The sequence below is a fragment of the Temnothorax americanus genome, unplaced genomic scaffold (assembly GCF_048541705.1).
Source record: "Temnothorax americanus isolate GAGA-0224 unplaced genomic scaffold, ASM4854170v1 Scaffold15, whole genome shotgun sequence".
Classification (NCBI taxonomy): Eukaryota; Metazoa; Arthropoda; class Insecta; order Hymenoptera; family Formicidae; genus Temnothorax; species Temnothorax americanus.
In genome coordinates this window covers 1029342-1055781 of record NW_027509286.1, presented here as the reverse complement: position 1 = coordinate 1055781, position 26440 = coordinate 1029342, and the positions used below count along the sequence as shown (strand labels likewise).

The 26440-nt window shown below is 42.4% G+C and overlaps 1 protein-coding gene across 1 annotated transcript in view; it reads right to left on the bottom strand.

Annotated features, from left to right (window-relative positions):
- The window catches only part of LOC143895123 (uncharacterized), a 52207-nt gene that overhangs the window by 21111 nt on the left and 4656 nt on the right, over positions 1-26440 (bottom strand). Inside the window, exon 3 of the mRNA XM_077401980.1 lies at positions 15327-15372. Within this exon, the coding sequence (XP_077258106.1) occupies positions 15327-15372 (46 nt within the window). The remainder of the gene's footprint in view (positions 1-15326; positions 15373-26440) is intronic.

Here is a 26440-nt window from a genome sequence, read left to right as displayed (position 1 = left end):
TATACGAATTAGACAAGCGTGATCTGTCTTAACGCAACCCAAGATAATTTTTTTCGTTCTGCCTAAGGAAAAATCAGAAGACATGATAAATACGTATAATCGAGTCCATTGCATATAAGGCGGACATCAACCGAAAGGGCCGTTGCACCATCATCAGCGAAATGGCGGTGTTGCGTCTCTACGGAATTGCATTCCTCTCCATACATGTCTGGTTCGGGGGCGGGGGATGGGGGGGTGAGGGTAAGGGGGCATGATATAAAGAAGGAAGAGGAAGAAGAGAAAGAAGAGAAGGAGGATGAGGAGGAGAAAGAAGAAGAAAGAAAAGACACACGCGAAAAAGATGAAAAGAAAGGGCGCGGCGCGGCGTTCAAAAACAAGAACGGTAAGAGGAGAAGACTCGAGGGACGGTGAGGGCGAGGAAAGGGGAAAGAGAAACGGACTGAGTAGGGATGAAAAGCAAAGACGGTTAATTTACCGCTACCGCTGTTCGCTTTGCGATGGAATGGACTTCGGTGACGGCGGTCCCCGCTGACCGTGAACTCGGGATCTTTACACCAGAGAAGACACGGGTGCCGCACGCGATGCCGCATAGAATAGCTCTTTAAATGTCAGCATAGAAGGAAGTCCTAAATGCTTCTAAACAAATATGTACTTGAAAACAAATGCGAAAAGTGGACAAAGGTCCACACGATTTCGGGTCTTACTGTCATTTATTTTCAATTTCATCCTAAAAAAATAATTTCGCATATTTCTCTAATACGTTAAACCACGATCTTATGATTTTACACGAAAAAAATTTGTTTAACAAGCTGTAAGTAAATATAGTAGCTCTTGCGAAAGGATCTATTCATGGATGGCGGACACGGTTAATAATCGAAGAACTGTCAACGCTTGCAAATCGACATTTAAAATGCTGGTAATATCTAAATATTTGGAACGCACTGTTCGCGCGTAAGTTCGCTGGTGCAGTGGTAGAGAATACAGGAAACGCAAAAGGTATGGAAGGTGCGCGGAAGAAGGAATCGCGGTTGACGTAGCAAGTGAAGGAAGTGGAGGAGACTCGTACGCCGTATACGCGTCAGCATGTGCGCGGAACGAGCGATAGGGGTGTGCTTCGTGTCGGACTCCCTCCGCAGCTACAGGTGTAATCGTTTGGAAAACCTGCGGAAGTTCACGCTCCGATAGCCGCCCGAGTCGCCCCCGATTACTGACACTGTATGGCTCTCGACTATCGAATATCGAGATATCTATCTCGAGCATCGACGAATATCGACGCGTTCCAAGGATTACACGGTGAAGAAGGAATAAAAAAAAACGCTCGAGCGCAGCGGCAGGAGTGTCAAAACACTTTCGTGTAAAACTTACCCCGGATAATCTAGCGTTCAACATTCTACTTGAACCTCGGTCACCTACGATCTTGGACAAAGTTCCCTGATACGTGACATATCCGCATAATTATACAAAAACCTTGACAAGCCGTAAAAGTAACGAACTACAATTGTATTCGTCGTCGTAGAAAAATGTGAGCAAAGAATGAACGTGACAATCCCGCCCAACAATAGGAACAAATGTAATATTTATGAATTTTACATTTCATTTCTAATCGATCAACGTCAGGATTTCTTCCTCGTGTCCTTCGATTATGGCATATAGGATCGTTTATGCATTTTATCCTCCGGTCCCATCTCCCGTCTGACCGATCGCTTCTCAGAATTGTCTCATTGTCTGGTAAGGTAAAGGTACCAATACCCGGACATGTACCTATATCCGGACACCTTTATTATTTATAAGTATAACGCGAATTAAAATAAAAAATAAAAGTATTTTTTTTTGTAGTTTGAAACTTTAATTATAATATCCAAACGTTTATTTTCATAAATTTATATTTTTTTAAAGGTATCCAGACACAGATATGTGTCCGGGTATTGGTACCTTTACCTTAGTGATATCCTACTTTGCTCCGTATCTCCGTCTATTTTCATACATCACAGCATCTCTTACGACGAAGCGCTTTCGGAACGACACTCCGTGCATAGCGGATCGCGCAGGCGGATACGCAAGCGGGAGTGGACAGGTAAAGGTAATCCGTAAAGATCTACATCTATCGTAATGTTAATCGTAACGCTCGTCGTAACAGCTCTACTTCTTCTGATGACATTCTGTTTCGCCATTTGTTGTTGTGCAACACAACTTATAACTTACAACGCATTGCGATTTTATGTACACACATAACGTTTACGACAGCTTCTATCCTTACCTCAATCGCCTACGATTAAAGCGTTACGATAGACGTAGATGGGACTTAACGTACGTCTCGTAAGGTGGTCGGATAACGGGCGTGTGAGACGCGGTAGGCCGAGCCTCGATATCGCGAGCCGGCGAGGGAGGAGAGGAACTCGTTTCTCGCGCTAGACGAGATAGGATTAGCGCTTAGCGATTATTTAACGACCGCTTCCACGGGCGGCGGGCGGCGCGGCGCCGAGCGATGGCCCGAAGCCAAGCGAGGTATGCGCCGTAGAGATGGACCGCTTCGCGCGCATTTCCCGCGCGTTCGTTGGAGAACTTGCCGCTGTTGCTGGGTCGGAGGCCCGCCACGTTGTTGGTCAAGTCGAGAGAGAGAGAGAGAGAGAGAGAGAGTGGAAAGAAAAAGAAGAGGTCTTCTCCTCTGGCGGCATACCGGAGCGACGAAAGAAAGAAAGAGAACGAAGAAAGAAACGCGCGATAAAGCGAGATGTAAACAGTGTTATGTAATTTTTAACCGTCATCGAATGGCGAAGAACATCGCCAGCGAGAAACATCAGATCAGAAACGCCGAGGTGCACTATAATATTATGAAGAGCGTACTAATTTGATTCGGTTTGGTTTTGACCGCGATTTATTTGACCTGCACATTTGTCTATCCATGAAGCGATAGATGCACTCAGCATATACATTCAGGGACTAATATCGATAAACATTTTGAGCGATAGCGTACATAATTTAACACCCGAGTCGTCTGCGATATAAATTTTCAGTAATGAACATTCCTGTCGATCTATAAAAGGTGCTTTGCATTAACGTAAAATATTGTCGATGCTTTCTGGATTAATTTTAGCGATTAAAAATAGAATGTTTAAGCTCAACATCTATACTTGAGTCACTTTCGAGACTCTTGATATTATAGTAAAAATTTTTCATAGATAAAGCTCGAGAGTGGCTTTTAATTCTCTCTTCGCTGAAGTGGTTCGTTATGGAGAGAGTCGTTCTTAGAAATAAAAATCTCAAGTGGACGTAGGCAGTTTTAGTGATTAATACTGTTGATATAGGAGGCATCGGTCATACGGGCTCAACGGATTATATCGTCACTGGTTCCCAATGCAAACTGTCATCAGCTCTGCTTATAAACATTCTAATGATAGTATATTTTGTTTCATAAATATATCAATATCTAATAAAAAATCTGTATGATATATTTATTGCCTTAATTCATTTCTTAATTAATTTGTCTATAATTATAATTTATATCTCTATAATTATATTGTCAGTGAATATACTATCACTCGCACACACCTGCAAAATGTATATAATCACTGATTTAGAAACTGAATAGAAGATAGTCTGACAAAATTAATCTTTAAATAACTTCTCACATTAAACATTTTATGTTTTACAAATTATTTAATCGAAGTATTAAGCTAACAAAACTTTGGCTGTTTTAATTGCGTTTATCTTTCCTTCTTTCTTAAATCCACTAATCTCCAAGAGTAGAACATAAAGATAGGATCGAATTCTTGTCCATTTCTACCAATGCGGATTAACTTTAATCTCGGTTTAACTTACTTTTTATCCTTTTCTTACTTTTTTGTAACAGTTAGGAAAAAAAATAAAAAGTAAGTTGAACCGAGATTAAAGTTAATCCGCATTGTTGGAAATTTCACGTTCACCTTCGCGTTCTTGTTTTCGTAAAAGAATGTGTATGTGTGCGCGCGCGCGCGCATGTGTGTGTGTGTGTGTGTGTGTGTGCGGGTAAGGGTATTTCCTTTAACCTGCCGTAACGGAAACCGAGAGTAACGCAACGCGTACGAGCATATGGGAGAGTACCTGATTCACCGGAAGTGTGCAGGGGGTGGCTCTCGTATTCGCGTTCTCGATTCACAAAGGCGGAATACGTCCGACGCCGAAACGCGCATGGCAGGTTCCATTATCTTTGGGTCGGCAGAATCGGGAACGATTCGCGTGATGCGTATTCATTCGGAACATCCGCGCCGGCACCGAATTTTTCTCTCTCTTTATTTTTCTCTTACAAGTGCGGCTTTTTAATGAGTCTGCGAAATCGCGCGTTCTCTCACTCGGGTAAATCGAGGAACGTTCGTTTTGTCGATATGACAGAAATTCGCGCGTATTTTGTTTTTACGTAATAAATTATTTTTGAATCACCATACACGCATGAGTCGTGAAATATCATTCGTGAAATCTTTTTTAGAAATGTTCCTTGAAGTTTCGAACCCATGTGGTATATCTGTTTTTCTTCCTTCTTGACGGCAACTGTATTCTCTTTCATGATCTTTTCCCTTTCGTCAAGACGCTTGTCGAGCCTTAAAAACTGAACGTTTATTTTAATGACAGATTCTTTTTGACAAATTTAAAACGCATTTTTGTTAGGAAGAATTTATAAATTCAAGGAAATACATAGATTTTATTATTTAATAGTATTTGATATAATATTATTATAATTACTTTTTTATTTATAAAAGATGGTTTAAAAAATGATTAAGAGAAACTGTCAAAATCAAAAGCAGAAGTTCGGGGCTACGGCTTATATTTCCACAATGTTGAAAGATATCAAATAGGTAATCGCATACTTCGCTTTGTTGTGAATTAATCAATGAAGTATCCGGTAGCTTCGGTACATCCAACGCATTCCGAGACGCCGATCGCATTGGAGAACCACACAGATACCGCCGTAATTCCTTCATTTATGTATTCCCGATACGTTCTCTCGCGGCTATACGGAGAAAATGATAAAGTATGTAAACGAGTTAATGTTACCGTGCGTGTGTACACCAAAGCTACCAGGAATTATGCGGCGTGCAGGAGCGAATGCACCGTGCATCGCAGCCTACCATCGAAATTGCCTCATCAGTAGTGGCCGAGCCTCCACCGGACGTACTGACGTCGACACCCTCTTCCCCGACGAAGAGATCCTCACCGTACGGCCCCGAGAGGGACCTTGTGGGGCCATCAGCTGAGAACGCGCCCGAGAAGGCCCCCTTCTCAATTGGCTCTCACACATCGAAGAGAGAGCCGGCGGTCTTTTGTAGGATCGCGTTCTCCCCAAGGCGAATTTCGGTTACTCTCGATTCTCGGTGCCCCGTTCCCGCTCCAAAATGCTTCCGAAGGTAAAGGATTCGTTGGCGAACTTGAAATATCAGTTACTTACGCACCACACCACGAGACCGCCGTCGCCGTACCGTCGCGGCTTACTTCTTTTTTCGCACAATAAGCAATGGCTTTTTGGGATGTTAAAATATGCCGTGAGGAAAAAACCAGTCAAGCCAAGTTTTTGACGGACATGTGAAGTTTCGAATAATCATAGTTCCGAAACTTGAAGGAAATAAGATAAATGGAGATCTCATATCAATTAATTAATTCAGAATAATGAGACATCAATTAAGTAAAAGATATCATCTCGACTTCTGTGAATAAATAGTTGCAACTACAATCTTATTTATGTATATCAACGTTGGAATTTTGAATTTTCATCAAAATAGGTCTTATGTGACTTGACAGACTTCCGAGAGTGTGACAGAGTTCTAGATCGGAAAAATATACGAAGACCATAGTTATTTTTTTCCAAAAATTGGTTCAACGGAAAAACTGACGCATAGTTCATTCTTCTTATCCTTAACAAAAAATTTGTAGTTATGGTCTCCTCCCTTCCCAATTCGCATTCCCAATTAAATTTTAGTACAAGTTATGCATTATCTAAAAAAACGCTTTACAGCAGAAACGGCAAACAATATGCTTGTGTGTGTGTGTGCAAGGTAGAAGGTTTTCTAAGTATAGAAAAAAAGAATTATTCATAGTGCACACCAGGCATAGGGAATGGTCAACACAGTTGATTCTTTAGACTTTTGGACGGAAAATCTCTCAACCTTCAAATGGCGATATTTTTCGTTGCTAAGCGTTACATCCTTACAGTGTCTATTCTTTTGCTAACGGTTTGCAGATTGCCCTTTAATATATATAGATTTACAGAATACTCTTCATGGAAACTTTTAGAATTGTTACATTTCGGATATTTGAAAAAGTTCCATAATTTAACACCATTATTTTATATAAAAACTTCTTCTTTTCGTCTCTTTAAACAATAATAACAAAATTGAAAAAAAATATATATATTTTGAGATGCACACTAAATTTTTCTTACCACACTTTATATTCATTACTTTGGATATATTACCCTAGTTTGCCAAGCGTGGCAAACTATGAGTGTAAATACGCTGCATTTACGATGGCGGCAAATTTTTTCGTATACAATTATTGTATTATCATATTTCTTTGTGGATTTCAGCACGGTGAACATACGACGAGCGAATTTTTGGCGGGAACCGAATCATGGGAACCGAAGTTACACGAACGTGTCGGTATGTGGGTAGAAATCCTTCGTCCGCGCTCTCACAACGAGAAAGAGAGAGTACGTAGATATTAACGATTGTATTGGGCAGAGGGCCTGTAAGCCCTTACGGCCCAACAGGCTGCGATGGTCGGCATGATAACCGGAACGCTAAAAATCCTAACGTGGCCTGGTCCATCATTTAAACGTGAAAATTTCCGAAATTCAAAGCGGAGCAGAGAGAATATTTTTAACTCTGCCGTATCTCATTCGAGTTCATTTGACCTATTTTTATTTCTGAAATAAATTTTAAAGGTATGATGACTAGGGCTGGTGATTTGCTTCGTAAGTTCCGATATTCGAACTTCGAATCTTCGAAACTTCGATACTCGAACCATTGAAGCTTCGTACAATCAAAATTATACAATTATTAATTTAATATAATAGTAATAGTACCGCGATAGGCAAAGATTTATAAAATTATATGACGAAATTCGAATAAAATTTCTAATGTTGCAATTATGTCGCTTATATGTCGCAATCGCAAATATATTTTTCGAAGTTTCGAAGTTCGAAGCTGTCGAAGAATAATGACGACCTAATGATGACTCTATAAAGATATTGCTCCAAAGTTTATCTCACGGTCGCCTGTGAAACAAACTAAATTATTTATTTAATATGCGTATTGCGGTCTTATTGTTAAACTAATTGCAAGAACTTAGATTATTGACGTATAAGTGCAACTCACGACACAACAGACGAGCCCCGAAAATGTCCGACGAAATCACGGGCGGTATTCACGGGACGTATTCTGGCGCCGTAAGAGCCGGCAATTAACTGCCTGGCTACCGTGAAAGAGAACGCGGCCTTGGCGAACGGTGAGCGTATATAATCAACGTTTAATCGCCGAGAAAAAATTATTTTCCCGGATGAGAGAGCGTTGACCCGCGCGATTTATCTGTCACTGCGACGGGGTTCTCGGCGCGCCGTTTTCCCGCCAAAACCTAAAATCAGCTGACATTCCTTAGCACAGCTGACGGAGAAACCTGACCACCTAACAAGGACGAGAGAACTCGCGGCCATTTTTAAAACTCTCCTACCGATTTAAAAAGCCACTACCAGGTAGGCCTATTACAACGGTGGCGGTTCCACCCTTGTCTCCCTGTTTCTTTTGCCCGGTTTCTCCCTCGGGGATCCGACACACGTACCGCGCACGCACATACATATATCGCGAACGGTCGAAGGATTTCGTGTGAGGGCTACATCTACAAGTACGAGGACTATAGATGCCAAGCTCTCTCTCACTGACAAACTCGTCTCTCACGGTTCATCTTCCGTTGAGATTCTCGAGTGTATGCGGCTTGCTTAAGAAATTCGAGAAAAAGAACAGGAATGGAACGAAACTCGGGTCGGTCGAGAAACTTCGGGAAATCTCTCGTAAAAACCTCATTCCACAATATAAACGGCAAAGCGAAAAGACCGCGACCGACCGGTCTCTCGGAGATGGGGGAAGATTTAAAATCGGAATACTCAATTCCGGACTTTTTCAAGTTTTGGATAGGGCCGTGAATCGGTATTTCCGTATAATAAAAGCCTTCGTCTTCGTAAGCGTTGATCCCGTTGTAACGCCGGGGTTTCGGGTTCTCCAGGTGACGGAAGTGTCATTTTGCAAACGGGAACGGGCGAATCTTCGTCGGGCTTCAAGATGATTCGAGCATCGATCCTACACCTCTCGATTCTATCAAATTCAAGGGACGTTCGCAAGGGAGAATAATTACTTCCTAAAAGAACATCCCATATATTTGAACACAGCCTTTACAGCACTCATAGAAGCTGAATCTCACACTATGGCGCTAAGAAAACACATTCACGTGAAAAAAAAAAAAACACACAACGTTACGCACAAACGTTACACACAGACGTATACGCGGAGAAAAAAAAGTCGGTTACTCGATCCTGGGAGAAACGAGCTCGCTTCTCGAACTTCATCGCTAAATGTTATAGGCGGATGTCAACCTGCTTACTCAAGCGTAACAAGAAGCTCCGACTAAGAGCCTGTCCCGGCACAATGTTTTCCAGAACCGAGAGTTTCCTCTTATATTTTCCCCCCTCTCGCGAAAAATATTTAAAAGATCCCTTTGAAGTCTCACCGCTCGGGCGTCTTTCCGTTTAAAATAGTATAATTGTTATACATTGGTATAATTATTATATGTAACGAGGTATAATGATTTAAAGGAATGTTTTAATAATATTAGGATTACTCCGAGTACTACTTGGTGCGAATTAATCCCCCCAAAAATTTTTGTTTTTAATTAAAAGTATCAGAAGACAATAACGAAGAAGGAACTGTGTCACAAACAGGATAGATGCGAGAAATTCCAAGACAGAAACGTCCCGGAGAGAGATTTACGTTTTGCTCTTTACCTAAAAACTATGTGCGGTATGCTCATTGGATGGCCCTCTAACCATCCAGTGAGTACAGACAAATCAGCTGTCGACTCGACAGTGTTGAGGCGTATGCGCAGCAGAAATGCAAGACATACAGAATCAATAACCGTGCAAAACCAACAATAACAGGTACCACACAGAGCGGAAAAAGACGGATGGGTAAATGGGTAAGATGGTGGAAGGAAGGGACCTGCCACTGTGACAGTGTGCCATAGGCAAGTCCCTCTCTGTTTCTCTCGAGCTCTCACACGATAGTATTAGGGTCGTCCTTGCGGCGGGTCCAAGTTAGACAGGCAAGCAAGCTGGCCCCTATACCGCGGTCTATACAGACGGTAGTACGAATACTATCGACGCACAGGTACCACAGAGAGTAGCCACCTTCCCACACCTACCTGAGAACCAAGACGGTGCTCTAGTCTCGCCCCCTCCCCCTACGGGACTCGGTCACTAGATCGAGAAAAGGGCGAGCCGCGCCGCCGCGGGAGAAAGACGGGTGATTAAAGCGAGGCGCGGAATGGGAAGGAGGAGGGTGGGAATGCGATCTGTCGAGAGGGCCGAAAAACGCGCGGCAACTTTTGCGATCCATCCCGTGTTTGTAATAATGCGCCGACGCATCGCGGTCCATTCAGCCTAACGTCCCGGCTAGGAACGTGCTGCGAAAAAATGCTTCTTTCAGGGACCTCCTTTCGGGATATCTTTGGGTGTACGCATTGTATTTGTTGTATCGATAAAGGCGCGATCCTAATACAGGTCTCTCTCGTGTAGAGGGGCACAATAAAATTGGGTCCTTCGGAATCCGAGAACGCGTTATCGCGCGCTCGTGTGGGTGCGTGGCCGAACACAAGCCATCGTAAAGGCGGCGCCTGAATTCCCGCGCCTCCTTCCCACATGTGAAAATGTGCCAAGAAATCAACGGTTTTGTCGTGAACCGTTTTATTAACCAATTTTTTGTTTTGTCGAACAGGATTAACCAATTAATTTATGCTACATTTCTATCGTAGAATTCTACCGACGATAGCAGGCAACTATAAGTTGTATAAGGCGCGAATTGCCGTTTATTTATGTATAGTCTATGTAAACGATGCAATAATGTTTCGATTTGGAAAAAACCAATTAAGATCAGTAATAATTAAGTAATAATTTCTTAATAACATCAGTTATCTCAAACGTGCTCGCTATTTTCTTCTTATTTGTCTCCCTTTCCTGTGTTGTGTTGTGTTTGTATTATGCTTTCCTATTACCATAGCATCTTTTCTTTAAATATTCAAGAAAAGACTGCGGGAAGAAAAGTATAACATAAGAAAGAATTTATATTTTGAAATATACTCCGAAGAAAAAAGAAAAGAAGTTACCTGATTGGACAGTTTTGCTACCAATATCTCTATTGACTATTTTATATTAGCCAACATTTCTGCAGGCAAGAAAAATATAATATTCACACACACATTCGAATAGATCCTTCATTTTGCAGCTGCTATTATTAGAATTAGAAAATGGCGTAAGAAACAAATGCTAAAGTTCGTAAACGAATGAAATTTAAGCAACTTTGTAAGACGACCGTCCAAGAGGGTGGGCTCAAAAGAAACGGGACGAACGGGGGAGAAAAGGAGAAAGAAATGAGAAGAAGGACGGACGTATTGGCGCGTTGGTGCACCGATGGCGATTAAGGAAGACTACCTCGGCGCGACGACGACGCGCCGAAACTGGTTCTCATACCGGAACGTGTTGGCGGGAAACGTCGGCCAATGGTTGAGCGTTGTTCCTCGCCGTTTGGAATGCCGTTCGGCGAAGATACAACGACGGTCCCTGGGAACCGTGAGACGTGGAGAAGCGGGAGCATTTGCATTCGCCGCGCGCGAGATGCGCGCCGTAAATTTCTTCCCGCGCGCCGCGAGATACCCGGGACCCGATAACCGGACGTATCATCCCGGGACGGGAGTCTCCAAGTTCCCGCGGATCCACTTTGCGGCTCTCCGATGTCTCCGACTTTTCGCCCTCCCTTTCGCCGGCTTATCAACGGCATCTCGTTCGAGCGACGTCGACGTGAGTAATAGGAAGATAACCGAGGACAATGACCGGAACGTAACGAAGCAGCGGTATTACAAGGGACTCTTTTGGAGATTTAATTAAGGGCTTTATACGGGTTCTCGTCGCGGATCAAGCGGTGGAAAGCAATAAACTTCCTCCCCAACTAATGATGCGTTGTCTTTTTTGCTGGCGATTCGTGAAGATGATGGCGATGAAAAAAAAACGAGCTAGAGGCTTAAGGATTTTGGGAGTTTCGCGAAATGTGACTCTTCAATACGATTTCTGCGGTCTCTTTAAAACGAATATCTTCAACGCACCGTTGAAGTTGGTATCCCTGCAGACAATACCAGTTTCTTCCCGCGCTTTCAAGAGGATAGTATCACAAAGAAACGGAAGGCGTTTCCTGAAAATCTCAAAACTCTTCTCCAGGTCCTTGTGTATATGAAAAGGGTATTCTAGCCTGATATAAGTTTTATGTAGCAAGTAGTCAACTGTTCAAATGATGTAGCGATTGCTCAACAAATATTCCGAGCAAAATCCTAAATCCTCGTAAAATTTATTTTAAATAAAACAATTCAGCCCAAAAAGAATCACTCACAAGTTGCAGACTAACGAATAAGCTTTAAAAAGCAGAAATTTATTTATTTTTATTCTAAAGTTTTTTTATACGGCAACGGGCATTTACGTAAGATATTTAATTACAGAATTTCAAATTTTTTGTTGCTCTTTTTATCAGTCGGCTGACGATTCTCTTTTAATGACTTTGCCGCTTAGTTAACCGACACGATCGTCTTCGTCATGGCCGTTTCGATCTTCTCTGATTTCTGTGATTGGCTTGAATACGCAAACATCGTTATCATTTCTACATCGTGTGTTTTCACGATAGATCTTCCTCTGGGAAGGGCGCAGTTCAAACAACTCGGTTATCGTAATACCAAGATAAAGTTTAAAGTTCGCCTTCTCTTTAATGCGGGCGACAAAAATGGCGCTCGTAGAATCAGCTGCTTCCTCGCAGTCCAGTCGGGAACGAACACAATACGCGGTACTGTTCGATAAAAAAAGCGATATTGGCCTAAAATTCGCGATATCTACATAAATAACGAAATCATTGCTATCCGTTAATCGGTATCATTTACATTCAAAACCAAGAAGAAAAGAAGAGTTAATTTTTCTAATCTACTTATATAATCTAATTTAATATAAATTTTATAATAAATTTATTATAATAAAATATTTAAATTATAATAATTTGTTATATATATACAAAAATTTATAATAAATTAATAATAACCCTTAGCTGGCACTGTGGAGTATTAAACGCCCCAGACTAGCTCACAAATTTAATTTACTTTATATTACTAATCTCTAATTTAAACCGCCTATAGTAGGTCCCAGTGTGCCAGCTATAAATAAAATAATTATTATTATTAAAAAGCCTTTTATAATTAAAAAACCATTTTTAAAAACAATTTTAAAAAACAACTTTTTTTATTTTTAATATTAATTGTTAATAAATAAAACTGTTATTTATAGAATTGTCCTTAGTTCTGGAGAGCTATTCTTTTCGGTATTATTTTACTATACTTGAGAAGTTAAAATCATGAGATACTAGATAATTTTTCATGCACAAACCTCCCTCAATTAGCAACTATGTTTCGATAAAGAAAAGATCGAGATGAACCATTCTGTACAATAGTCACATTTATACAACGTTTAGAATAATTCAATGTTAATTACAGCAGTAAAAATTACAATTTACTAATATGTAAACTAATATGTATTGTAAGGCAGTATAAACAACTCTTAACTAAAAAAAAAAACCAAATTGAACAATGGATACCGGTGACTATTCGAATTCCAGCATCTAACCATTAAGATTTTGACCGTTAGATTACATTCAAACCATTCGAAATACTGCGTCGTAAAACGTAGAACGTGTTCTACGAAGTTTCTACATTCTACATCTACTAGAAGTAGACTTTCTGTTCGGTCGTATACTTCATACCAAGATAAATAGAGGCGGTAGAACGTAGAAGAAAGAGGAGGAGGAGGAGGAACGCGGGACCCGTCGCGGGAGTAGACGAGTAGACGAGGGGGGTAAATGGCTGGGACCATCAAGAAAGGCCCTTAAAGAAGCCAAGCATACCAAGAGAAAATAAATTCTTCGCCTGGCAACAAAGAAAACCGGTGCCTTTCCACGTCCTTTCTTAATTACAGTAGCTTTTCGTGATCTACACTTTAGTATACTCAAGATAGAATCGCAAAAGTATCTTATACAACTCCGATACATCTACGCGGTTAATTTGTAAACGATAAAAATTATTAATCGTCAAATCTAGCAAAAAAATTAATATATTTACGCGTTTTTTGTCGGTTTACCATAAGTGACATAATAATCAATGAGACATGGTAATCAATTATACATGTACATATCTTGAACGTACACTTTCACGAATGCACAACGACATGAGTGATCGTTTCGTGTGTTACATACTAGAGACAAAGGGCATAGATGTGGTGGTTCCCAAGAAATATCGAGTTCTTTGTACCCACCAGCGTTTCAGATATCCCACGTTATTTTACACCCTTCGCTCCTATCGAGGGTCTAGCACGTGTAATTAAATCTGCAGGACCACCCAAAGCACGAAAACTAATACTCGAAGGCGCTGACATCATTAAGTTGCAAACATTTAGAGCAAGAAGAAAATTCAATAATTCTAATAAATAATTCCTCTTCCATATACATATATATAACCAACGAAAACATTCCACCCTAATTTTTTGTAAGCAATCTCCAAATCTTGAAGACATGAAAAGAGAATCGTCACTTTGCATTTCGCTTCACGTTTCGAGCATTACGATTATCGGCACGACTACAATACTTTTCGTCTGCGTGATACGCGAGCGGCTCCCTTTATTTCGCAGAAAGATACACGGAGAGGACGTGTGCGATAGCCCTAGATCGCGGGATAAAGCAGACCGTTTCCTCTTTTATAGCGGAGACACGTGAAACACCGGCAGGAAGCTGACAGAAGCGCGGGAGGCGTAAAAGGCTTAGCGACAAGGGCGCTATCATTTCCCGCCAGTTTCGGATTAAAAAGAGACGCTGGAAGAGGGAGAAAGAGAGAAGGGCGTGGGGGGAAAAAATGCCGAAGGCCAGGACTATGTCTGGGTCCGAGCCCAGGGCTTAAGTCTGGATGGATGTGTGGTAACGTACCATACGAAAACGGCGACGATACCGCGTCCAAAGAGAGAAAAGGCTCTCAGTGAAACGCGATGAATGAACCGCGAGCCATGAATGGAGCCCTCGGTGGCGGTGTAACGAGCGGAAAAGCTATAGGATCAATTCTCACGCGACTGACGAACTATACAGAGAACGCGTTTCTACGAATTAATAAAACGTACAACTGTTTCTAATCGCTGAGAAGCCGTTCACTTTGAAGCGCCGATCAAATACCGCGGCACGTTTCGTTTCGGAAAATTAGACGTCGACGGACGGCGGTATAGGTATCGGATAGAGGGTGAACTCTTAAAAGACAGCGACGGCAGCTGTGATAATAGCTTGCGCAGGTTTACGGTAAATAATGTCATCGCCGCAGACACTTGTCTCGGGTGTACTCTTTCTGTTTCAAATTTTTATACTTTAGTTTTTTTCTCCTAACGTCTTTATTTAATGACCTTATATTTACCTTGTATTTTTTAAAATAGTCTGCTTAAATGATCGCTGGCATAAACTCGACGAACAGGGCGAATAAATCACACTGGTCAACGAAAATGCTTCGGAAACAAAATCAAGCTAATCTTTACTAATATTTGACTGATTGATGTAGACAGGCGGACAAGCGTACATAAGCCTCTGCAAATAAAATTAAAATTCACCCCAGGAGTATATATGCAAACATTATATTTGCAAAAATTTGAATTTTTTCTTGATAAAGTAGAAAATATAAGTTGTTTCTTCTGAGACGTTCCCGAATAATGTATCATGTTTCGTTGAAAAATACAGTCAACCAAAAATAGCAAAAAAAGCTGTTTTTTTTTTGGAGATTCCCCCTATATCATCGACACTAGCACTAATTAAAAATTTTCATTAACCTATCCGGGGGGGGATTCAGAGATTCCAAATTAGTAAAGATTAGCTGATTTCGTTTCCGAGGCAGAAAATAAGTTCAATTTTGTTGACCAATAAATGACGCAGGCGAATATTGTATTGTATACAATATATATCGCAAATTAATATCGATAATTGACTCACCTTTCGCTTTTCGGATCGTTGACGCGACGAGGGGTGCTGAAGGTACCTGAAACCAAAGACAGGAAGACGTTAGAGCAAGATCGTGTTCCATAGCAGGCGCGCTGCCTGCCGTTGAAATGGATCTTACGGGAAGATCGCGGTCTCTCGGAAGAGATCACAATAAATATAAGAATCATGTCTCGCGCGCAGAAATAACGGCGGATATTCGCACGCACAAAAGACTGGATCGGTAACCGTGACTGCCGGAAGGAACAACACGTGTTCTCTCTTTCATAGGGCCGCACATGGAGCCCGTATGCGCCTCATTTCTCCATTCTCGCGAATCTCCTAACCGCAAGGTGCGAACTGGACACGCGGACGCCGGTCATCTCGAAGACGCCGCCGGCGTGAAATCACGGCCTCGCGGTCACTCGTCCGTTTATTTGCTCGGGATGGCATGCGCTTTCGTTCTCGCGTTTCGATAACAATCGGTCTCCCGCCGCCAAACCTATATACAGACGGCGACGCGAACGGAAAGATAATGATGAGGAATTATCGCGCTGCCCGATATTATTGTCGTTCTACTATCGTAGAACTGGCACCACCATCTGCGGACTCGCCTATTCGTCCCAAATCGCAATCTCAGCGGAGTCCAATTCGGGCGAGCCGACAGACAAGTGCACCCCAGGTATCTCGAAATCTGAGAAACGTGACATAGGTCGCACGTGCGTGCCATGTGGGACACGCGTGAATCGGGAAAAATAGTGACACGGGCATTGCACCCGGGATGATTCCCAACATTCACTGTTGGATAGGTGACGATCGCAAACACCGCGACAAAGGGTTCGCGATTCGAAAGAACGAGAGAGATTCAGTGTTTTTATAATTTTTGCATAAAAGTCTACTAAAAACTCTAATTAATCGAATTGTATATAATATAATAAGCTCCATGAAATACTTATTTAGTAACACGCGGATTCGTTAGTTCGCATTGATTCTCGTTGCTTCCGCTCGCCACGTAAAACGTGTATAAAGTCATCCCTATCTCCCATATAATGTAAGACCAGTCTGCAGTTAGGCCGGAAGAATACGAGACGAGGAGGGACCGGTCGTTTAATCGTTCCATGTCGCACGTCGCACCAATGAAAAGACGAGGGATACGATGCGTCGAAAACGTTAGCATGTGGCATATGTGTCTCATATATTTTCTATTTTTTATCTACCGTGGTATAGTTTCGAGAAATATTTTAACAAACTGTGTAATCATAAATTGCTCGAATGCCCGTTTAATTATTCTTTTTGCGTTGTGTAATATAACCAAATTTGTTTTAAATAATTTATTTAGAACAACGCGAGAATATATGCCGTGAATATAATCTTTCTACATAACTAGTTTCAGGAAGCAGTTTTATGCCATTTAAAAAAGGGCAGATGTCTTTAAAGCGGACGCTATTTAATTACAAAAAGTAGAAGAGTTAAAAATAGAATGGAGAGTTACGTTAACTGAAAGCAAACTTTATATTTACATGTTTGATAAATCACATGGTGTACATAATATACACAGGATAAATTACGATAACTATATATATATATATATATATATATATATATATATATATAATTTATTCTACATTCTACTCCCCTAATCTTTTTCACACTGTATTGCTTCTTGTTTCATCCCGAATAAGATTCTTAACGCGCTACATCTCCCGCTAGGAATTTTACTCCTAAAAGAAACCTACACGAGACGATACTCAACAAAAGACGCAGGTTCACATTCAGAGTATTCTTTCGCCGTTTTTCTAAGGGATCAGCCTAATCGACGCTACTTTACCACCCAACATCTATCTTGGAAGATAAATAAGATGTATCTTTCACGGCCGAGATCAAATTTGAACATCGAACCATGTATACAGATTGGATCAAAGAGAAGAAGGCGTTCGACAAGGAATCGAATTAATGTAATAGGAAAACGCGATAAAGCGATACTTTAAGACAAGATCTCCACCGGAGATGGCGAGTAAAAGCAGAATTAGAAAGAGACAATCGCGATCCGTCTCTCTCGAGTACGTACGCCGTAACGCACTTCCGCAGGAAGTCGGAGGCATCAGCCGTGACACGCACCCCTCGCGCTACTTACTCGCGTCGAAACGTATAGGATGGATTCACGACGCGAATTTTCAGGCGAGCGTAGCGCCTGAAATGGAGAACCTTGGCCTCGTAAAGGTCAACGTTCAACGTATCGCTGATCTCACGTTCCTTCTCGGTCCGCTTCCCTCATATTGATGCTCGTACCCCGCTGCCCTTTCTACTTGAGCGGTGAGTTTCCTTAGCATTGCTAAATATTTCGCGGCAGCCTGCACCGTAGATCTCGTGTCATAGAGTTGTCATAAGAGATTAATCAACACAGTTTCGAACAGATGGCAAGTATGTGCTGGTTAAACAAGATCTTTTGCAGATTAAACTTGTGGTCGTACAACTTTACATCAGAGTAGTTAGATATTCAAGTTGGCCCTATTTAATTCGAGGGGCTGACTAATTAAAGCATTTATTTCTGTCCTAGAACAAGTCTTCTATGTACGAATGGGTCATATAAAAAAAGAGAGTTAAAAAATTAGGTAGTAATAAAATAGTTTTTTTTTTTTATATACTACAACAAGATAATGCGATTCTTCATTTCTCAATTATTTTAATTAATAAATTTATATCAATATTTATATATAATTTGTTTGTTTTTTATATTAATAATATAATTAATATTGTATTAGAATATATTATATTATATAATTAATATTTTAATAATATATATAAAATTTGATATATAATAAAAATCGCTCAGGCGAAACATACAAACAACATGCATTGACTTTTATGGTCGAAGACATTCGACGAATGCCGGCAACGTAACACAGAATATTGCGAAACGTAAGGAAGTGCCCGTTACTTATATCAATCCAACCATTCGTCGACATGCCGCTGTTACATTTAATTAATAATTGTGCCGATGCGCGAGCACGACTTTGTTATATCAACGTAAAGTCGACCGCGCGAACGAACCATCGGTCTCCCCCACTAATTAACGCGACATTCCCCGGCGAGCAACAGGCAGCGGCTGCGGCTGCGTAACATGTGCAAGTACGCTTCAACGGTCGTGACTCCACTCCGGAGCGAAGCCACGAAAGCAAAGCGTGCACGGCAAGCAGACCAAATCATAATACTAATACCGCGCGAGAGAATGAGAGAGAGAAAAGGAGAGAAAGGGAGAGAGATGGGTGTATCGGGAACACTTCTAATTTTAGATAAACGCCTCCCGACATCCGTTTCCTACATGCGCGCAAACACTACGGGAACACGTATAATACCCGCCAGCCGTTTCCCGCCAGCGTGGGGCCCTCATGCGAGATTAAGGGTATGGATCCCGCGAGTGCAGTTAAAAATAAAGCGCAGCCTGTGCCTCTCGCCGTGTTCCCGCCGAGAGAGAGAGAGAGAGAGAGAGAGACAGAGGCATATCCATTCTGGGACAAACTTCGTTAGCCCTGCGCGAGATCCTGCGTCTAATTTAGATCTGAATATAGCCGACACAGGCGACACACACATGACAATCCTGCGGAGGAAACCACGGGAAAGCAACAGGACACGCAGCACATTGATAATATCCTTGAACTGTCTACCGCAGATAATTCTAAACCGTTCTCGTAAACGTTCGTTACAACTGGCTGAGTTTTTTGCGCTCCCCATCTCTTTTCTAGCTCTGCCTTCGAGAGCAAACGAATAATCAGTTGAACCTCAGTTAACACGTTAACTGCCACCACGGCGGTTAGCCAACCGACATTAAGATAAGATATAACATTGACCTAATTCTCGTCTCGGGCCAAATAATTGAGTCTAGGGCTCCAGTTGTATTTAAGTCTTGGCTTGAAATACTTGCGACAATTGTCAGCGGATAATATTTGATTCGTGAAAATCAAACGTTCAAGAAAGATGTTTATTGAACAAATATTTCAGTAAATATCTTTTCTCTGAAGTATTTATACAATGAAAAAATTTATCTCATAAATATTGTTGTATTGTTTAATCCGTCATAAAATTACTTTAATTTTTTGCATGAACAAAACCTTTTTTTTCTAAATATATCGTTATTTGATAAACAATACAATTCGATTAGCCATGCATCGCAGAACGGTTGAAACGTTCCATTGTCATTAACCTGCGACGAATGACGTACACTCGCCCGTAACGTACCCGCACGTGGCATCCACGAGCCGGTTGAGCGATAACCTATCGACCCCCTCAATGCAGGGATTGCTCGTTATTGGTGAAACCGAGGGGGAAGGGGGAAGTATACCACGTACTCAAACCAGCTCCCGCTCGCTCACACAAGTAAACTACGTCGATCACAAAAGACACATTCGGTAATGCGTGCGCGCGTATACGCATACGAGTTGCAGGCGGCTCGCAGAAATCGATATTACAATCAGCGTATCGAGCTGGGCATCAAGTTCATTGACTACCGTCAATGACAGATACTACATGGGGGCTTTGCGCTACGTCAAAAATCACATCGGCAGATACGAAATTCGAAATTAGCGAACGAACGGGGTGAAGCGCGCGAGCGGGAAGGAAAAGCGAAGGGTACACGCGGGGAACGGGTGAGGAAGGTCGAGAGAAACCCGATTTCCCGCAACCCTGCAACGTCTTGCCGACCTTTCTTCTCTTCTCTATCTTCCTTCACTCCTCTCCTCTGCCCCCATCGCGTTCGGCGGGGGGAAGGAGGGGGGACGGGCGTCGCGCTATCCTATACGACAATGTACGACGGCACGAGCCAAGTCGAGGGGTTGGGGTCGCACCGCGCGCGGCGTTTCAGGGTACGTAGTTACGTGTACGTATATATAGAGGGGTGGGTCGGTATTCAACTACGGCTACCGTGATGCCAGGTGGTGACTGCCGCCCCATGTGTGCTCATATGTCTGCCCCCCCAAGTGGCGTTAGTTCGCCGCTGGCTGGCGCGATGCGTGAAGCTAAGTGTGTGTAATATGCAAAGGAACACGAACGCTACGCGTCACGCTACGCGCCTTCGACAGCGCCGATGCGATTCCTCGTCCTCGGTTAACCGCCCCCGGTAGGCGTGATCTTTGCCTCGCCGTACTTTTATATCTCTTTACAGATCCATTCGCGCGAATAACCGTACGAAAAACCACATGCGTTTTAACCTAGAGATATATAAGTATTCGCCGGAAATTCAAATTATATACGATTAAACTGTCCTGTTTCTCTCCTCATTGTGATCAAAGATCAAGAGGTCTACCGTTTCCATCGTTATACCGCGAATTGGTTTATACATATTTATGTGTCTCGACAATCCAGTTTATAAAATATAGGTCGCTCATTGAATATCGCGCGATCGCATGCTGCCTAATTAAAAATTGTCTCGCATCAGAGATGTTGTTTGTTGGATTAAGCGTCGAGGATTGAGGATTGCGAATTGGAGATTAGGATTTAATCGATCAAGATTATCCGATTGGCCGAATTTTAATTTTTAATTCACAATCTCACAATCTCCAATGTGTAGTCTGGGCTTAAAATGTGGTTGCCCGTGAGGGACGTACACTCGACTATCCGATATCGATTGGCGGGACCGACCGGTTCAACCGGCGCGTGCCACGGTTGCAGAGACCGCGCGCGCGCGCTATGAATTCGGCCGACGCGAGCGATTCGCGTGCGTGCACGCGTGTAATTGCATTTAGAGGGAAGGGTATTAGGAAATCACACATCGTCCGACGGATGGATTAGAAATTCTAGGAGGACGTGTCGGCGGGCAATAAAGCGGGACAGGACAAAGAGACAGACGAGTATGCTCGTCGCAACGCGAAACGAGGCCATCGCCATCGGCGTCAGCGGCTCGCTAAACACGCGGTGCACCGCGGCGCAACGAGATAGAACGCGCGCACCATGTGCTATACATATTTTAAACATGCCCGCACAGGTGCGTAACCTACCCCACCGTGTCGTGTCCGTCGAGGGCGGCGGCCCTCGTTTCGCGTCGGAGCCGGCGTACTTGCGAGTCCTAACTGTCGTAATCGTCTTGAAACTCATAAAAACTTGAGCGCGCGAGTTACTTCGTACAGAAATAAAGTCGGGCCGTAAGAAGAGAATCCTTTCTGGTATCGCAGGGGGGGGCCCCGTTGCGTAAAAACATACTTCCGTTTTGAATATAAGTATATCTCTTTTCTCTTATATCTCTTTAAAATTGTTTCTTAGATTGCGTGTTACAGCATATAAATAAAAAGAGAGAAAGAGAATTAGGGGACCCCAACCACTTCGTCGTATCGACGAAACTCGTTACTTGAAATAATTATGCAAAATCCAGCACATCAAATTTTAATGACATTCCTTGTTCAATTTGTAACCGATTTCATTTTTTACCAAAAAATCGAGGAGTGTTTCGATATAGTTTCCGAGTTACAACTTATACGCGTGACTTGTACAAGTAAGAAATAGTAAGATCCTAATTTTTAGATATTACTGTAACAGAAATATAAACAACCGATTTTATTCAATTTGGTATTCGGCTTTAGATTATGAAAATATTTCGATAATTCGATATTTTAATATACACGAAAGATGGCCAATCCATGTTCATTCGATGTTTCATGGCGCGAGCTAGATCGAAAGAACATATAGGTTGCCCATCTTTCCTGTTATGGCCATCTTACCCGAGTTTACCCTATCTTTATATTTTTAAAGGTTTTAAGGTATCACATATGTATTCTACATAGTCAGCTTTCGTCATATCACTCACGTTAGATAATACGTTACGTAAAACTGACTTGGTTAAAGGCGCGGGTATTATCGGCCTTGCCGTAAGTACAAACATCCGCCGGGACACCGGCCATTCTTCCTGTTAATGTAGTCAAATTTACCTGAACATCATTTTATGCACTGTTAATTTAGTCAGATTTACCTGCGTGCGTTCAAAGGATGGACCATACGGTGTGCATCTCTTTGGCTATCACACGCAAAAAAGATGTACGCCGTTTGAAAATGATTCGTTAGCCGGATTCCCGAGCATCGGGGTTAATGTGCGTGTATGAATCATTCTGTTGTATCCCATCGTACCCCGCCGCGTATAATTCCTGAGGGTCCCGCGAAGGGTGATCGAACCCTGTGCCAACCGTTCCGGGTTTTTTTTGCGGTGATAAGTGATAAGGCCGTTGAATACCGGAAGATTGAGATATACGATTTGATAAACCGTCGTGTTTTCGCGCGTGGCAACGTTAATACAATTAAATTAAAATAATAATTAATAAACTTAAATGAGTGTTAAATTGCGCGAATAAGACGGCATTCTTCACGCATCAGAAACATATCTTAAACAATACGTCGAAAAACTTGTAGAAAGTATAAAGGCGCAAGCTTTTATCCTGAATAAAAACCAGTGCAGCTACAAGTTAATTATATTCAGACGTATTCATATTATTTAAATTGCCAGACATGGAAACCGGTGTAATACAGCCTGAGTTCAGATTCCCATGCCACGGACGTGCGGAAGCGAATTGACAGACTTATTCGTGCCGTTAGAGGCGCGAGGATTGCGCGTAAGACGCATTCTCCCGCATCTCTGCATCGTCGGGAATCGATCCCGACATTGTCGGGAAAAGTTACGCCGGTGCGTGCTAATCGCCGGCGTTCGAACACGAGCGCGAACGAGAAAAGCGGATAGACGTTGTTGAATAACAGTCTCCGAGAGCAGAATGTCGTCGTCGGTGGGAATAAAAGTTGGAGCGTGTGCCCCGTTACGAGTTGCGAGACGGGATGGGGACCAGACGCGCATCGGGACCAGACATCAGGACGAGACACAAGAGACCGAGGTAAGGAAACAAGCGACAAGAGAGCGCCTAACGGGGGGGTTGGCTGCTTGGTCGGTCGGTCGGTCGGTCGGTCGGCCTGTTCGATAACTAAACTCGCCCCACTCTCTATCTCGCTCGTTTCTTCTTCCGTCTTTCGACATTAGCGAGGGTAGGCCGCGAGGGTAGTAAGACGAGGGGTAGTCGAGTCGTGCGTGCAGCCGGCACGCGCTCAACGAATTTTTCATCCAACGGATCCGCCAAGGTGCTTCCCCGGGCGCAATTGCGAAGAGGGAAAACTGGAATCCTCGGATGGCAACCATCCGCGAGGTGCCCGCTGTCACTATGCGCGTCTTATCGCCTAATCATAATCGTGACGTTTTCTACGAACTGATTAAAACGAGCCACACATTGGCGAGACAAAAGGGTGGATGCGAAAGATTGAAACAAGACTGGTCCACCGACGTTCAACACGTATCGCCTCGCAATCACGATATCGGACGCATCTTGGGCCACGTCCCAAATCGTCCCATCAGATTTAACAAACAGCGGTACCCGCGGAATTCGCGCTGAACTCGTACCCGAGACTCGATTTGTAATTCGGGCCCGCGACCGTTAAAGGTTGCGAGAGTGCCAACCTTCGCCTTCTCCGAAATATTGCGAGACCTGACTTACCGGCCCTACAGGATATGTTAATGGCTTGGGACCCCGGGGACCCAGAGGAACCCAAACCTCTTTCATTCTTCTCCCTCTTTCCTCGTCGGTCTTCCCCCCTCCTTCTCCTCCGCACCTTTAGCTTTACCACGGCATAAAACTTCGGGGCATTTAAATATTAAATCTTGATAGGAAAGCCATTGGTCACAGAAGCGTCTCTCGCACCGTTCAATTCGCTCATCTGCGCCGACGGTTGCCTTCCGTTTCTTTTAGTCTGTCTCCCTCATTAAGTACCTTTCGCTGAATATGGGAATATAATTCAATTTTTGATGCGCGTACTGTATTAGCGATCCAGAAGAATCGATAATTATGCAACAATGTTGCTACAAACTACAAAGCGTTACGCCAATTGATTCTATTGTGTCAAATTAAGTTGACTCCGAAAATAACAGTCAACACATCGGTGGACTTATCGCGGATCGTTGATGTATTTCTATCCACCGCGTTTATTTATTTCAGATACCTCGATGTTACGTCACTTATAGCTTAACGCTAATAAAGTTGCGAATTATTCCGCGCGAGCTCTGAAGACGACAACCACGTGCGATGATAACGTGTGTCGCTAATTGCAAACGACATAATTAAGTCTCTCCCTTACACGCTGATTACTATTCCGATTATCGCCGGCTTAGCCGACGACGGCGGATCGTATTATTCTTCGGGCTAAAAAGCACGCCAGCCGTCGAAGACGCACGTCCGCATCAGGTAATTACCTAATTTGCCCGCGAGCGGCACGCTTCGTGCGTGTGTATGTCTGTCCACGGTGATTAGCTATCGGGCGTACACGCGTCTCTCTCCGGGTACAGCTCTCCCGTTCAATACTAGAGCCGGCGTGTATATAGGGGTGCCCCGTTCGCCCCGACGTCGTTGTACCCCTCGCACAACGGACTTTCAAGGCAACGGACGAGAACGGAACGCGCCATGTGGCGGCGCAACACTTCCATGCCGCTGCACGACGGGCATTTGCAACGGCGACGATAACGTCGTCGGCCGAGTTAGCGCGAAAGATCGTGGCCGGCTGCGCGAACGCCCCTGCCACGTCTCTTAATCCGACTACAGCAGCTCGCGTAATGTTTGATCTGTTTCTCGACCGAGTCCCCCCTATTTAACATGCAAAACGCCGCTATATAGCGATTATCTCATCCGAATTATTCCGGCGGCCATATAGCTTCTTCATATGCAAATGAGGAGAAAAGTCTGATAGCGTGTATTCCATAGAAGTTCATACACTTGCCATTGTTGCTGTCGTTACGATAAAATTATTAATAAGCAAGTGAATTTATACTCTTTCCTCGAGCTTCCTACTTTCAGCGGAAGGTAAAGTGGCGTTTCGAAAAGCAAATTTCTATTATAGTTAAATTTCTTCCTTTCGTCTCTAGTCTAGAGAGCAACATTAATAAATAATAAGAAATCTTGAACAAGACTAACGAATTGCTGCACCTTACGTGTAAAAAGGTTAGGAACAAGGCTAAAAAAGCAAGTATCGCGATAGTAATCAAATTATCCTCCACTAAAAAAAATTGTTAATCCAAAAAAATATTTAGTCCGGTACGTTCAACTGAACATTTTAGTTAGTTTAGTTTAACTATAAACATTAGTTGAATTAATTAATTCTTGATTAAAAAACTAAATAAATCGTTAAAACAACTAATGTTCAGTTAACTAACTAAAATATTCAGTTGAACGTATCGGACTAAATATTTTTTCCGATTAACAAATTTTTTTTCAGTGTGTCGTCATTCCTGAAGAGACATTTATAAACGTTTATCGTAAACTCATTGTGCATTTGTAGATAGGCGTTTTTCCGTCTCGGGTCATCGAACGCTATCGTCGCATTAAGGGAATAAGATATGGAATCGGTCAGTCACCTTTAAAGCTAAACGTATAGTGTTAAAGGGAGTCGGAAACACGGACCCTATAGTCTTTCGCACGAGACAGCTGTATTCTTAACGGTCTCTCGATGTGTTGATGTCTAACGAGGGTAGGTCAGTATCGATGCACGCAGGCTGTATTTAAACGTGTAGTGCAATTTCATTGGACGTGTGTGTGTGTTTACTCGCGGATAATTAGCGCTATTCTTTTTATTTACTAATTTAAACGTCTTCATTAGTCGAGTTAAATTACATTTTTAATGCAACGACGAAACGAAAAAAGTAATTAAGGTTATTTGAGAACATTCTAATGTATATTAAAAATATGTAAATAAAGTTTTAAGATAAAATTCTAGTATGTGAATTGACAATAATTATGTCAGCGATACATTAATTAAAAATATATATAAAGCGTAAGCGATCGATTGCAATTCTTTCAATTTTGAATTATTTTCTCAGCTTCCACTAAAAATAATATTAATAAATAAAATGTCGTAATTAGTTATCAGTAATCGAGTAGGTTAACCGAGTTTCTCAGAAATGTCGGCGCCGCACAAGAACCTATTGCCCATATTGAAAATAAAAATATCAGATAAAAGAATATCTTAAATGGGTTTTTTCAAAAAATAGACCCCTAAAAGTGTATCGTAGGATGTCTACGTTCGACCACGCTTTCCCGTACACCGATAGTCATCGGACTAGGTAT